Genomic DNA, 14560 nt, shown 5'->3' with positions numbered 1-14560 from the left:
TCCATGAAGGATACCCCTAACAGAAGGAGGGGGTACATCTTGAATCTGGGATCATATTTTATATCCACCGGAGTGGAGTGGAGTGGAGTGGAGTGGAGTGGAGTGGAGTGGAGTGGAGTGGAGTGGAGTGGAGTGTGGGCGAGATTGGTAGTGAACAATGCCACGAAAAAGTGAACGGGCTAGCAGTCATACTGAGAGAGGAGGGAAGGACGCGGACGACCCTCGAAGATGGGTGAATGGGTCGGCCACTTCTAGCCCAGTTAGCTACATGGAATTTGATAGAGATTGTGCCGGTAAACGAGTGAGATCCGATTCAGGATCAAGTGCCTATTCCATCGGACACAAAAAGTCGACTCCAGATAAAAAACAAATAGTTTTTGTAACATCGCCGGACGTCAATATTGCGAAGGTCAATCCAATGCTCTTAAGTAGAGCCCTTAATGATATCATTGGGCCCACTGACAAAATCCAGCTTCAAACGGATCATCTAAAAATCATTTGTTCCTATTCACAATCAAAACTATTGTCTAGCACAAAAACCATCCGTACATTACGTATAATAGTTAAACGTTTTTTTGGGGGGGGGGTTAATGAAAGTGTTCCAAAACGCGATATTAATTTCTTGGCAACCTATTATAGACAAATCCAGAGTTTTGGTGTTTTATATCATACTAACTAGGAAGGTATCCAGATTTAACTTTTCTATAATCCTAATAGTATCGGTGATATGGATTCTTGTGAAGCGATGTTATATCTAAGCTCTGAGCATCACAATCATTATTCTCAATAATATTAATAATATCGCCAAGTTATTCAGAAATTTGATGATGTACTCAGAATTTTATGTCCGAGATTTAAAAATTGCTGATAAAAACCTGGCAGAGTTGTATGTATATCAGCTTCTTCAACAAATAACTGATCCATTATATTCTTCCATCGTACAAGTTTGACAGTTAACAAAAAGTTTGAAAATTACATCAGTATTACAAAAAATATATAATCAGCAACAAATAGTGTAAACTGCTTATGTTTTTCTTGGACTTCCTTATATAGTTATTGAAATGTGTTTTCTACAAAACCGTAATATTTTACAAGTATGACGTCTTCCATTCTCTGTACAGTTCTTTGCATTGTCTAATATTGTCTAATATTCAGTTTAGTTAGGGCTAAGGTAGAGATATTTTGAGATATAATTCTATAGTTCCGACATGTAAAGAATATTTTGCAAAGTTTCCAAAACTTGTGTTATTTGATATCTGTAGTTTCAATGATTTTGGCGAGTTTTTAAAGTTTGCTGTCCATAGGGATGACACAAAATGTTTTCAGACTCATAACATGAGATAAAATTGCGAAATGAAAAAACTAATAAAACCTTGATAAAGTTCACTTGGTAATAATTTTATCCATCATAATGAGTAAAATATAAAGGGGAAAATGAACATTGTAATTCAATTTGTAAAACAATTTGTTTTCAGTAGGTTGGTGTTTTGAACGTAATTAAATAATTAGATTAAAATCGCGTTCAATTTACTGTTGTTTTCTTCACATTTTAATTAACTAAATCATTACGAACTTCACATGAAATATATGGAATATTATATAATTTCAGATCCATCTTCATTATCTTTGTTTAATACCAGAACTCATTTGCTGGGCTGTAACTATGACAACAAAAATTCTATCTGAAATGCCTTACAAAACTCGTGATCAATCACTATATTTGGTTAAGATTAGCCGTGCAGACGGCAGGTGCTGTTGACTGATTTTCTTCTCTCTGGTCAGAAATTCAAGAGTAGACCAGAACCTTGTTTTGTGTGTGTGTGTGTGTGTGTTTTGTTGCTGTTGTTAATGTTTTGTTTTTAGCAGTTTGAGTCATGTATCCCAAAAGAAGCTTTTCATGTTGAAAGTACTATAACTTGGCACAGCGGTATGTCTGCGGACTTACAACGCTAGAAACCGCTAGAGCACAAATAACCCATTATGTAGCTTTGTGCCTAACTTCAAACAAACAAAAACTAATATATCAAAAGATTCTATTCAAATTAACTTTTCTATCTAAACTAAATTCAATACTATGTTATTGGTATCCTAAATGTCACTTTTTTAAATATAAAATGATATAAATACTGTTAGTCACATTTTAAAAGTTTAGTTTTATCTAAAATAAAATGTATAATATTTACTAGCAGTATTATTATAATATGTAATGCTAAACATTTAAAAGCTGTTTTGTAAAATCATATTAATATTACTAGCTTAAAATATATTTTGGGTTTTCTAAACAAAGGTGAAACCGATATGAGTATTGTGTATTTCTCCTTAACGTAAAATTAGACATGTGCTACTAATATTTTAGTAGAGCTTATTTCTAAAATAAACTTTAACCCATTTTTGATAACATTTTAAAATTTACATCATACATGGATATATTACAGGCAGATATTTGTTCCAGCTCATTATCAGGTGTTCTTGAAGGAGTTGTTACAGGACTTGATGGATGTGTCTTTGTTTACGGATACCCTAGTGTAGGTAAGGTGACTTTTAAGTTTCTCCTACCTCCCTCAACTTACTGTTAAAATTGGCGTGTTTTTGTTGTTTTGTTTTTTTGGGGGGCACCCGGCATGGCCAGGTGGCTAGGGCGCTCGACTCGCAATCTGAGGGTCGTGGGTTCGAATCCCCATCACACCAAATCATGCTCGCCCTTTCAGCCGTGGGGGCGTTATAATGTGACGGTCAATCCAACTATTCGTTGGTAAAAGAGTAGCCAAAGAGTTGGCGGTGGGTGATGATGACTAGCTGCATTCTCTCTAGTCTTACACTAGTAAATTATGGACGGCTAGTGCAGATAGCCCTCGTGTAGCTTTGCGCGAAATTCAAACAAACGTTGTTTGTTTTGTGGTTTGCAAGGTTTGTATATGTTCCTCCACCTTATATATTTTGAGCATCGTACTCAAACTCTGAACGTGTGGCTTATGGCAGTTTTCGTCCGAAGCTTCAGTGTTTTAATTTATGTTTCTTTTAATTATTTAAAGCATAAATGTGTAGCATAACGTGTTATATCGGGAACTTCTGTCAAAAACTAAAGAGTTTCTACGTACATTAGTTTTAACAAAGTGATTGAATATTTGAATGCTTTTATTATAACTAGGGATGCATGGGTACCGGGCCAAAAATACGGCCCCGGCCGTTTATTGAACTATCCGGTAATACTCGGTTCCGTCCGAGTGTCGAAGTTGAAAACAGCTGAATCCGGGTAATTGCAAATGGTATTTAAGCTCTAATCTTTGTGGCAACTTAGGCGGTACTGAAAGTTACAGTCAATAATTGGTTTACTTAAAAAAAATAAAAAAAAAACGTATTCTGGGCAACAAAGACTGGCCGCACGCTGAAAGTCGGGAATTCAGAGAACAGTAGAAGTTACTAACGGGCATGGCTTGAGAAGTGGATTACTGGAGAAAGTAGGTGTTTTGGAAACATTAGGGGTTAGGGTTTGAGAAGCTGGGTCTAGGCATTGAAAGTTGAAAGTGAAACTTGAATGTTCTGTTGGTGATTATTCGGTTAAATGTAATAAATGTCAGTTTTGTTTTTGTTACTAATTTCTGTGTATGTTGTATTTTGGGGAGGGGCAAGAGGATAACCCGTGCTCGGTTGACACCCGGCCCCGACCGAAGTTGTCTATCTGCATCCTTAACCATATAATTTCACCAAACCATGTCTATCTACATCCTTAATCACAACAGTTTATTTCATATTATTTAACCAAACCATGTCTATCTACATCCTTAATCACAACAGTTTCTTTCATATTATTTAACTAAACCATGTCTATCTACATCCTTAATCACAACAGTTTCTTTCATGTCATTTAACCAAACCATGTCTATCTCAATTCTTTCATATTATTTAACCAAACCATGTCTATCTACATCCTTAATCACAACCGTTTCTTTCATATTATTTAACCAAACCATGTCTATCTACATCCTTAATCACAACAGTTTCTTTCATGTCATTTAACCAAACCATGTCTATCTCAATGCAAGCGATGTATAATTGCATGTTCATATCACAATTAAGTTTACAGGAGCGTGAAGTTTTTTTGCTTCTTCAGTTCTTTGGGCGCATATTTTGTTGTGTTTGCTTTTGTTAGATTTCGCACAAAGCTAATCGAGGACTATTTGCTCTAGCCGTCACTTCTGGGCTACTCTTTACTAATAAATAGTGTGATTAATCGTCACATTACAATTCCTCCACGACTGAAAGGATGAGCATGGTTGGTGACGGATTTCGATCCTGTAATCCTCAAATGGCGTGTAGAGCATCCTAACAACAAGGCCATGCCATGCCCCTCTTCAGATGCTATAGTGATGGCTGCCCTAGGTTAGTGACCAGAATAATTACAGATTTATATCCAGGTTCTTGGCCTACTAATTAAAACAACATCGCCATGTCACCTAAAAAGTTCTCATAATATCCCTTAAGTGCATTCACTTAGCAGATATAACTCATTCCCAATGAACATAATATAACCTATACCATAACACCCCATCCCAGTCCTTCCATTTAGTTAAACACTAACATTGTTAAATTGATCACCTGCCTGCTTCTAAAGCCACGTTCATGCGTTAGTTTACAGCTGAGCAAAGTGGCTCTTGTCACTGAACAAGGTTCCAGTGAAATTGATGATGAACATTTTTAAATACGATATAAAGTTTGCACATACAACACTTTCAAAGCCCCATGTTCATGGAAAGTTAGCTGTTTCAAACTTCAAAGCTGATGCCTATTGGTTTGTTGCCACGTTGAATACGTATATAGTGAAGTCATGGTGAATCTCATGAATAGAATATTTCTACTATCATCACATAATCTTAACTGGTGAGTGTTTGTGTACACTAGCCCTAAGATACTGTGTGTCAGTTCGTATATTTTATAAGTTGTAATAAATAAGTGTTATACAATTTTTTCAATATTGTGTTTTATACGTGAACAACAAAACAATGGAATAATTATTAAGTACCGTGCATTATATATCAATTGAGAAACTCTTTTTATTATCACATTTTTTATTATATTAAAATATTTTGATGAGTTTAAAATGACTCCTTACGTTAGAAGTCAGAGAGTATGCAATCCCATAGCCGGGATTTAATCGGTGGGGTGTCTTTTCATTAAGTAGGAATCCAAGTATGGTTACACCAAAGACTAAAGCACTTGTTGCGAAAAGTTATTTGAAAATATGACATCAAATGGTAGAATTTTCTGAAGAATAAAACAAATGAGTACATTTCCTTCGTCAGAACATTTACTTTTAATGGTTTAAACAAAGAAAATACCTTGGTAGTCTTCATTATGGAGCTGTATGCATCCCATCTAGGCTTTCAGATGTAAACTCAAGGCTACAAATTCATCAAGATACATAAAGAAACCGTGAGGGACAGGAATCAAAGCCAATGCTGACAGACATATTTCAATCCTATAAACACGCGTGAAAATGTTGAGTCTCACTGAGGTGGCAGTTTACACAAGGACACAGATAGAGTGCATGCAGTCTTCACAAGTTTAGATATGTTTGAATAGATTGATGCATCATATTGTTTGATGACTGAAGAACTCAGAATTTTGTGTCAGAGATTTCAAAATTGCTGATAAAAACCTGGCAGAGTTGTATGTAGATCAGCTTCTTCAACAAATAACTGATCCATTATATTCTTCCATCGTACAAGTTTGACAGTTAACAAAAAGTTTGAAAATTACATCAGTATTACAAAATATATATATAATCAGAAACAAATAGTGTAAACTGCTTATATTTTTCTTGGACTTCCTTATATAGTTATTGAAATGTGTTTTCTACAAAACCGTAATATTTTACAAGTACGACTTCTTCCATTCTCTGTACAGTTCTTTGCATTGTCTAATATTCAGTTTAGTTAGGGCTAAGGTACAGATATTTTGGGATATAATTCTATAGTTCCGATATCTAAAGAAAATTTCGCAAAGTTTCCGAAATTTGTGGGATTTAATATCTGTAGTTTCAAAGATTTTGACGAGTTTTTGAAGTTTTCTATCCATAGGGATGACACAAAATGTTTTCAGACTCGTAACATCAGATAAAATTGCGAAATGGAAAAAAAAACATGTATAAAGTTCATGCAGTCTTCACAAGTTTAAAGATGTTTGGGTAAATTGCTGCATCATATTGTTTGATGGCTGAAGCACATGAGGTGGTACGAGCATTAGACGACATTTATCAGTTCCTGTTCTAACAGCCTATGAGAAAAAAATTATTTTTACAAATCTCAACAACTTCTTCCAATCAACGTTTCAGATATAAACAATGATAGTTACTAAATTCAACAGACTGGAGTATTTTGTAGAAATCTTATATCAAGACATCCTTTCAATTGTTGGTACACTTCTTACATCTCATCAATCATGCAGTAAACTTCAATTGTGTCAATAACTCTGGTCTGCAGTTTGACAGTGATATCTGCTAGGTGTGGCAGTATTTAATAAACAGTAATAAATACAATGATGAATTCATAGCTGGTTATGCCTGAAAAAAGCCCATTGTTATCCTTTGTAGCGGGATCCCACAAAAAATGGCATCTTTGTGGAGTCCAAGGACAATTACTTTCAGTATTTTATTTATATGGACACAGGATGTAAGAAACGGACGTTGTGAATCATTCCTACTGCCTATTATGTACGTGACGTATCAATCAGTGTTTGTTTTTTGATGTTTTTGCCACATATATACGTGATTTGGTTGCCCACGATAGTTATCAGAAACTTTTCTCTCTCTCTTTGGATTTATTCAAGTAGCTTCATAATTGTCCTTAACTTGTCTACTTTATTACATACCATGACAGAATATAAAGAACTTGGTGATTACCAGATTCAAGCAATGTCCATTAACTGTGTATGTACACAGCCGAATTTGTAATTGCATGCTAACTCTCTCACTGCTCATGTTGGTCGATCCAGCATATTTTTATCCCCTACAGTTCAAGTACCAATATTTGTCAGCACTATTTTAATTGCATTGGTAATGTGAAATCCTGCAATTCTTTGGAGGGCACAAAGTTCCAGGAGTTCCGCTCTTATATTCAGATTTTGCTCAATAAGCCTAATGAACAAAGTAATTTGTTCGACATTGTTCGAAGTAGCTTTTTTCTCCACCACTACAGTAAATATCTGTGTATTTTATCTGCAACAACAGCTTGAATGATGTTTTTCTCAATGATTTGGACCACCTTATGTTTTACCTGTGATGACAAGTAAGCTGCATCCTTGGTCAATTGAAGTGTTGCTTGAGAACATCATCACGATTGACAAACATCATCATCATTGCAAGAAAGCATTTCAAGATGGTTCTCATGCTCCCCTCAAAGAGCTATGCACTGGCGGCTACAAGATAATAAAGACATATTTAGCCACTGCTCTAAATATGTTCTATTTTTCTTTGGTAATCTGCTCTCTTATCACATCAGTCATTAACAGAAGAGTTGTCCATTAGGCCTTAACTCCCTGAATGACTTCTACAGCTACTCATTTGGCTGTCTCGTGCACTATCTTTGATGCATACTTCCCAACAAATTCACTCATGGGACACCATTTTGTGAAGTAGCTATTCGAAAATGCACCCATTTTCTTCCTGTCCCAACAAAGTCTCCAAAACAGAGCACAATAGGTAGAAATTATCATCCAATTTGATTTTGTAGATACGGAATTCAAATTTCTCTCTCTCTTTCTTTTTTTTTTTTTTTTTTGGCGGCCTCATCGGAAAAAGTTTGGATATATACAACTCCTGCGTGTTTGATCATATATTTTGAATAGATGATACTTCTCACCATTCTCATCAAATGCAAATTTTTGAAAGTTTCAGACAGACTTTGTTGCACCTATCACCCAGCCAATATCTCCTCTCAGATATTTGATAAGAACACTTACTGTTGTGATGAGAACATCATCTGCCTTGTTAAAACCTACTGTACCAAATGCAGGTGGATATCGTAATATGCATAAAACTGTAACAATACATAATCTGCGAAACCTTAACAGTTGGACTTAGCATAAGTCAGCATTATAAATAATTTACCCTTACCTCTCTTTCCGATTTTTTTCAAACATCTCTTCCAAGTTCCTAGACATTGTCGATGCTCTTTCTTTTTTAGGCCTAGATTTGTATTTTCTTTCTTTCTCATTGTGAGCTGTGTTGAGCACTTTGTTCTTGTGATGCTACACTGATCAATAAAATGGTCTCTCAAAAACAAACTTCAGCGTGTGTATGAGAACACAAATCTATTCTATACCTAACCCCCATTAAGCTAACTTGTTCAGGTTGAGCTCGGTCTCTTAACGTAGTTCTCCACGTTACTGACGTGCCCCCAACAACAACCTGTGTTTCTAGGAGCAGTAAGCAGTAAATAAAGCCTTCCGATCTACGGAACAAAATAGCTCATTCGCTTTATTACCTCTTCACCATTGCATAGGTTCGTATGTGTAAGGTCTCATTAAACATTGATAGTGAGGGGATAGAAGCTAGGAGTTGCCTAGAAGTCTTAGGACGAGGATCGTCTGCTCCCTCCTCACCAAAGGTTTTGGGACTACATAGTGTAAAATGAGAGGTTCATATCTCTGTATTTTGTAGAAATATATTTTGTATATACGAAAATAAGGTCGTGAATGCGTGAATATACTACCTCCATTACATACATAGTGGGAGGAGGGAAAAAAGAACTGTAGCATTATATTGAAAGATATTATGTATTTTGAATTCTTAATCACGTTTTCTACTAGAAAATACGGGTATCTGGATTTAAATGAGATTAAGAATGCTTTGGTGTTCCATAAGAAAGTGGTTGTAATCTCGTTAGTTGGAGCATTAAATATTCACAGATTATAAGGGCTCTACAAACTTATAAAAAATATACATGCTCTACTGTTCTCTGTGTGATGAGACTAGTATAGAATTAAATGCCGCGTAAAGTCATCAACACGATTTACTGTGGGTTTTACTTGGTAGTGTAGAATGAAGGGAAGCAGTGAAAGCTCTTACAGGCGGATTCTGTCAGTTTACTCAAACATCCTTTACAATTGATAATGAGGCTGGGAAGGCTGACTGTTTATTTTGGTTACAGAATATTTGCGCTGCATTTCATGGTTTTATGCTCAAAGTAACATTCAAATAAAAGTTTATCTGAATCTTAAATTTATGTAAATTTCGTATAGGTATCATTTGTCTTGCCTTCGTAAAATTGGTGCTAAAGAAATTATTATAATATTATATCATTTACCAATATTATAAAGATGAACTTATTTAATCGGTTTCCTAAAACATGAATCATTTACATAATACATCTCGAGTGGTTAGTAAAGCTACGACAATTATTACTTTGTGAACTTTTTGTTTATTAACTAAAGCATCTCGTGGTTAATTGCTCAAAGTAGAAGTCGTTAATAGTTTCAGAAATAGTGTTTTTCAGACCTTCTGTTTTGTTTTTATTCATAAAACTCCTTGACTTGTAAAATATTAATCTCTCTTTCTACTTTTCTTTGATTTTCTCTCGGTTTTAAAGAAACATGTATAGTTATATAACCACCGTAGCATAATAATAACAAATGATAAATACAACATTATCAGTGAACCTGAAGACAAGCATTCAGTGTTTAACGATCGGCACTTTGCTAAACCTATATTATACAATAACAAAATTATACGGGTCTCCATTATGTTGAATCTAAAGTATACCAATCAAAACCATTGCTAGGCTTTATTTTATTCCCTTAAGAGTAAAATAGGTCTTAGTTATGAATCATTTTTAAATCGATCATCTATTAGCTATAACTTTATTGAATTCATTTACGTTATTGTTGTTTGTGAGTGAATTCTCTCAAAATTTCGTCTAATTACGTGTACGTAAGTTTATGCTTTCTTGCTAATTGGTCAAGTTTTATATAATTATACATATTCATATTGCACACTTTACTGTTTTTTTTATCTAATGGTTTCCAAAAATTTCTTCAGTTTTGTGTCTGATTTTAAAGTTGTGACCTGACGATGGTAGATTAAGAAATTCAAAGTCCTTTTTTTTATTTGCTGTTAATCATGTTTATGTGCCCGCAAATTACTTTTCCCGCCATCAACAAAAAAAAATAAAGTAAAAAGGAGAGGTTTTGTGTATAAGCTGTTTTAAGCCCCTTCAGTTCCTGTACGTCTGAGTTAAACTTCTTAGCTGTGGGTTTAGCTTATAAGTCTTTTTATAGATTCCTTGAATGTATCCTTCCACATCGTTCTTTTCCAGTGTTTACCTTTTTCATACTTTGAGATTTCCTTGTACATTTCTCTGGGCAGTGCTTATCTATATCGGATGATGAGCTCTGTCTCCAGAGTTCTGAAGATACCAGAGTGTTACTTATATATAATAAACGATCCGGTTGACGATAGAAATTACATAACAAAAAATTGCTATTCTAGTTTGCCGTTATACTCTCAGAATAAAAAAGGGTAGTTTCATTTCCGTAAAGAAACAACAGTTCTGTCACCACAGAGTTCTCTTTTAACTAAATAAATAAATTTACTCTTTAAATGTATATCGAATGTTATCATAGCATCTGTACAACAAGGGACCATTTGACCCTCCAAGACTGTTCTTGCACACCAACCATCGAGAAAAGTAAACATTTCAACCCAAATTTATTTTTCAAGAAATCATCTATTCTCCCTCTTATACTTATGTAAAGCGCTGGCTTTCACTACTGCTGACAGTGATTATCCGCATAAGTCAATAACCCTGCTAGAAAAATAAAATTGTCTTTTTTTAAATCTTACACTTGTGTTCTCTCGCGTTATTATCTTCAAAATATGTCACAAAGAAATAAGAGGCTTTTATCCTATAAATCACACGGATAATCTTGTAATTTACACTAATATCTCCTCTTCTTTCCTCAAGAAAAAATATATTAAGAGATTCTTATCTATCTCTAAAAGATAGCCCTCCCTTCCCTGGATTCATCCTAGTAACTCACTTCCGAACCCTCTCCAACAAATCAATATCTTTTTTTGATATGTAGGAGACAAAAATTGGGCACGTTATTTATTCCAAAAACAAACAACCTAACTAACGATTTGTATAGAGAGATAAGTACTTCTTTTGAGTTATAATCACCACTATGTCTATGAATGCTTCCTAAAATTGTATTAGCTTGAATGACTTAACCATCACTATGCCAAGATTATTTTCTTCATTCACACTATGGAAAGTGTTTAATGTCTATAATATACGTGTCATTAAACTATTGATAACCCAAATGCAGTACGTTCTACGTACTAACCAAGCCATTCTGCAATACCTCAACATCCTCAGTCCAGCTTGAATGACCAAGAGTTTATTTGCTTGTTTGGTTGTTTTTAACGCAAAGCTACACAATGAACTCTCTGCCCTCCCCACGGGAAAATCGAACCCAGGATTTTAGCACTCTAAGTCCGTATGCTTACCACTGAACTACTGTACGACTCCAAGAGTTTAATGTGTCTTTGTTTTGTTTTTATAGAGCAAAGCCTCATTAGGCTATCTATTGTGTCCGCTACAGGGAATTGAACCCCAGATTTTATTATTGCAAATCCTTAAATTTACCGCTGTCCCACCAGGGGACGAGCTTAATGCCATCAGTAAAGTTTACTAAATCAATAATCACACCTATATCGATATTATTAATGTAAATAAGAAAAAGCAAAAGCCAAAAACACTAATCCCTTACAGTGTTATTCTTCCTCTGAAAGTTATCTTTTGGTGTACGTAATTCGCCCAAGGGTCTAATATACCCAATAACCTCCCCACCCCTAAAAACGAAAATTGAAAGTGACAACATTGTGAAGAAATTAAACTGTATTAGTTTGATAATATTAGGTGAATGAAAGATAAAAAAAATTTTTTCATAATTATAGTTTACAGGACTTCAAAACTTTCAGAAAAGCTAAAGTAGTTTTGGAGAAATGAAAACAGTTTTTCAATTTGAACTAGTCCCATCATTATACCAAAGTAACATATGGAGTTAGGCCTAACGAGATTTGCTGGAAGCAAACGTTTGTTAACCTACAGTAAGAAGTGCAGTTTCCACATTAACGCGGAACTAAGCAATTGTAATTAATATATTGGCTGCTTCTGATATGTGACAACCAATATTCTATTTTTAAATTCTAGTACAACTATACTGAAATAGTATTATCTGTAGTATAAAATTCATCCCCAATATCTCTTACCTTTACATCAATTACTACATAAGAGTGTCGCTTGGCATGAAGCCCGAAGCATGAATACTTTGCGTGCAAAAGAAACATTTCACATTTGTGTTCGCGAGGAAAGGAAATTAATCATTACTATTTTTTCAAAAGGAGCATATCACAAAACTTACTTGTAAATCAATTCAACACGTTTTAAAATTATTTTACGAATATTATTTCTAAAAATGAAATTTAAAATACGAAGTCTCCCTCTGTTCTTTGCAGCTCATCGGATATCTTAAGCCTAATGATAGCCTTATTTCAACGGTAATAATCTGTCCCGTGTACATTTTATGAACAAATATTGATTAAAAACTTAGAAATTAACTTTGTAAGGCGAATTGTGCAATTACAAAAAAAAAAAACACACACAAGTGATGAATTTTCTTTCCTCAAGGACACATGTATTGAATGCTCAGTTTTATGGCAAACAGGGCGTGTCTTGCTGGCACATTGAACCTTAGAAGATAAGTGTTCTCAGTGTTTTGACTCCTACATCTAGACATCTAAGACAAGCGGAAGTCGCCAACATTGGCTCTCGAATACTACTTTACTTTACTGGACAGGATGTTGTTTGCTCTGCCAAAGTAGCCAAACTCATGCCTATTCCACGTCCCGCTGTATAAGTTTAGTGGCTTTTGCCTTGCAATATAATCGTATGTCTCTAAACACTCTCAAGGCGGACCGGTCAATAAAACCTCGACTGTGTACAAACTGCATTGCTAACTCTTGTCCTCGCACTACACTGCTAAAACTGTGTACTATATTCGCTTCCACTGAGGGGCTGCAGAGATAGTATCGTCCCATGAGACTGTGACCTCAATAATTAACACTATCCTAGCTCTGGTAGGTCACAGAACCGTACCTGGACGTAAAATGGTAACAGTACCTCCTTTGGGAATTTGAGGGATTTGACCAAATCAACATTCATATTTCAATCGCTTTCTATAACTAGAGCTCCACACTGCATTAGCCTGGTTGTTCTCTTTGTTGTTTGTGCCCTAAATCTCACCAATCTAATGGGAACTGGAGTTGTCTCTTGCTACTTATTGGCTTTAGTCCTCTACTTGTCTACTATATCTGCTATCTTCCTGAGAACCTGGTTGTGGCGCCAAGTCATTCTGATGAGTGCAAACTTGCATGACAACATATTCGAGAATAAAATTTTCAACATACAGCCTACACTTGTCTGTTTATGACCCCATCAAAAAACGTTACTTGGAGTTGGCAATAGGTCATATGTTGCTCTTTGCAGTAAGCTGATACCCAGTAATTACATTTTCCATATTTCACTCCATGTAATTTAAAAATTAATTTTGTAACGCGAATTGTGCTATTACAAAGAGAATAAAAATAGAAGTGAGGAATTTTCCCCCCATGTATTGAACGCTTATTTTAGTCTTTAAGTTTTCGTACTTCATCACCAGTGTCAACTCTGGTACGAATTTTATGCTAGCGTCACCACCAGTCCAAATATCAGGCTCTATGTTTTACATTATTTGTTTGTTTACTTGTTGTAGAACAAAGCCACATTGGGCTATCTGCTGTGTCCACCGCGGGGAATTCAACCCCTAATTTTGGCGTTGTAAATCCGTAAGCTGTCACACCGGGGTACTTTACATTATTAACATTTTGAATTTCTTAAAGGCCTAAAAAGCGATTTTAAAGGTATAAAACGCTAACTAAGTTAAAGTAGATTACAATAAATCTGTGAGGGTTAGTGGATTATTGAGTTACCGAGTAATTTTTGTTAGTTATTTGTTGCTATCAGCCAGATAGCTAGTTGTTTGTTACTATCAACCAGCTAGTCAGTTGTTTGCTGCTATCAGCCAGCTAGCTAGTTGTTTGTTACTATCAGCCAGCTAGCTAGTTGTTTGTTACTATCAGCCAGCTAGCTAGTTGTTTGTTACTATCAGCCAACTAGCTAGTTGCTTGTTACTATCAGCTAGCTAGTTAGTTATTTGTTACTATCAACCAGCTAGTCAGTTGTTTGTTACTATCAGCCAGCTAGCTAGTTGTTTGTTACTATCAGCCAGCTAGCTAGTTGTTTGTTACTATCAGCCAACTAGCTAGTTGCTTGTTACTATCAGCCCACCAGCCAGTTGCTTGTTACTATCAGGCAGCTAGTTAGTTGTTTGTTACTATCAGCCAACTAGCTAGTTGTTTGTTACTATCAGCCAGCTAGCTAGTTGCTTGTTACTATCAGCCAACTAGCTAGTTGCTTGTTACTATCAGGCAGCTAGCTAGTTGTTTGTTACTATCAGCCAGCTA

The 14560-nt window shown here is 35.2% G+C and overlaps 1 protein-coding gene across 2 annotated transcripts in view; it reads left to right on the top strand.

Annotated features, from left to right (window-relative positions):
• The window catches only part of LOC106471090 (kinesin-like protein KIF26B), a 358285-nt gene that overhangs the window by 310853 nt on the left and 32872 nt on the right, over positions 1 to 14560 (top strand). For both annotated transcript variants that reach the window (XM_022400595.1, XM_022400592.1), the window contains exon 6: positions 2436 to 2529. In XM_022400595.1, the coding sequence (XP_022256303.1) occupies positions 2436 to 2529 (94 nt within the window). The remainder of the gene's footprint in view (positions 1 to 2435; positions 2530 to 14560) is intronic.

Source organism: Limulus polyphemus, unplaced genomic scaffold, assembly GCF_000517525.1.
Source record: "Limulus polyphemus unplaced genomic scaffold, Limulus_polyphemus-2.1.2 Scaffold110, whole genome shotgun sequence".
Taxonomy (NCBI): Eukaryota; Metazoa; Arthropoda; class Merostomata; order Xiphosura; family Limulidae; genus Limulus; species Limulus polyphemus.
The sequence above is the reverse complement of the archived record's forward strand: the minus strand, read 5'-3'. Positions and strand labels throughout refer to the sequence as shown.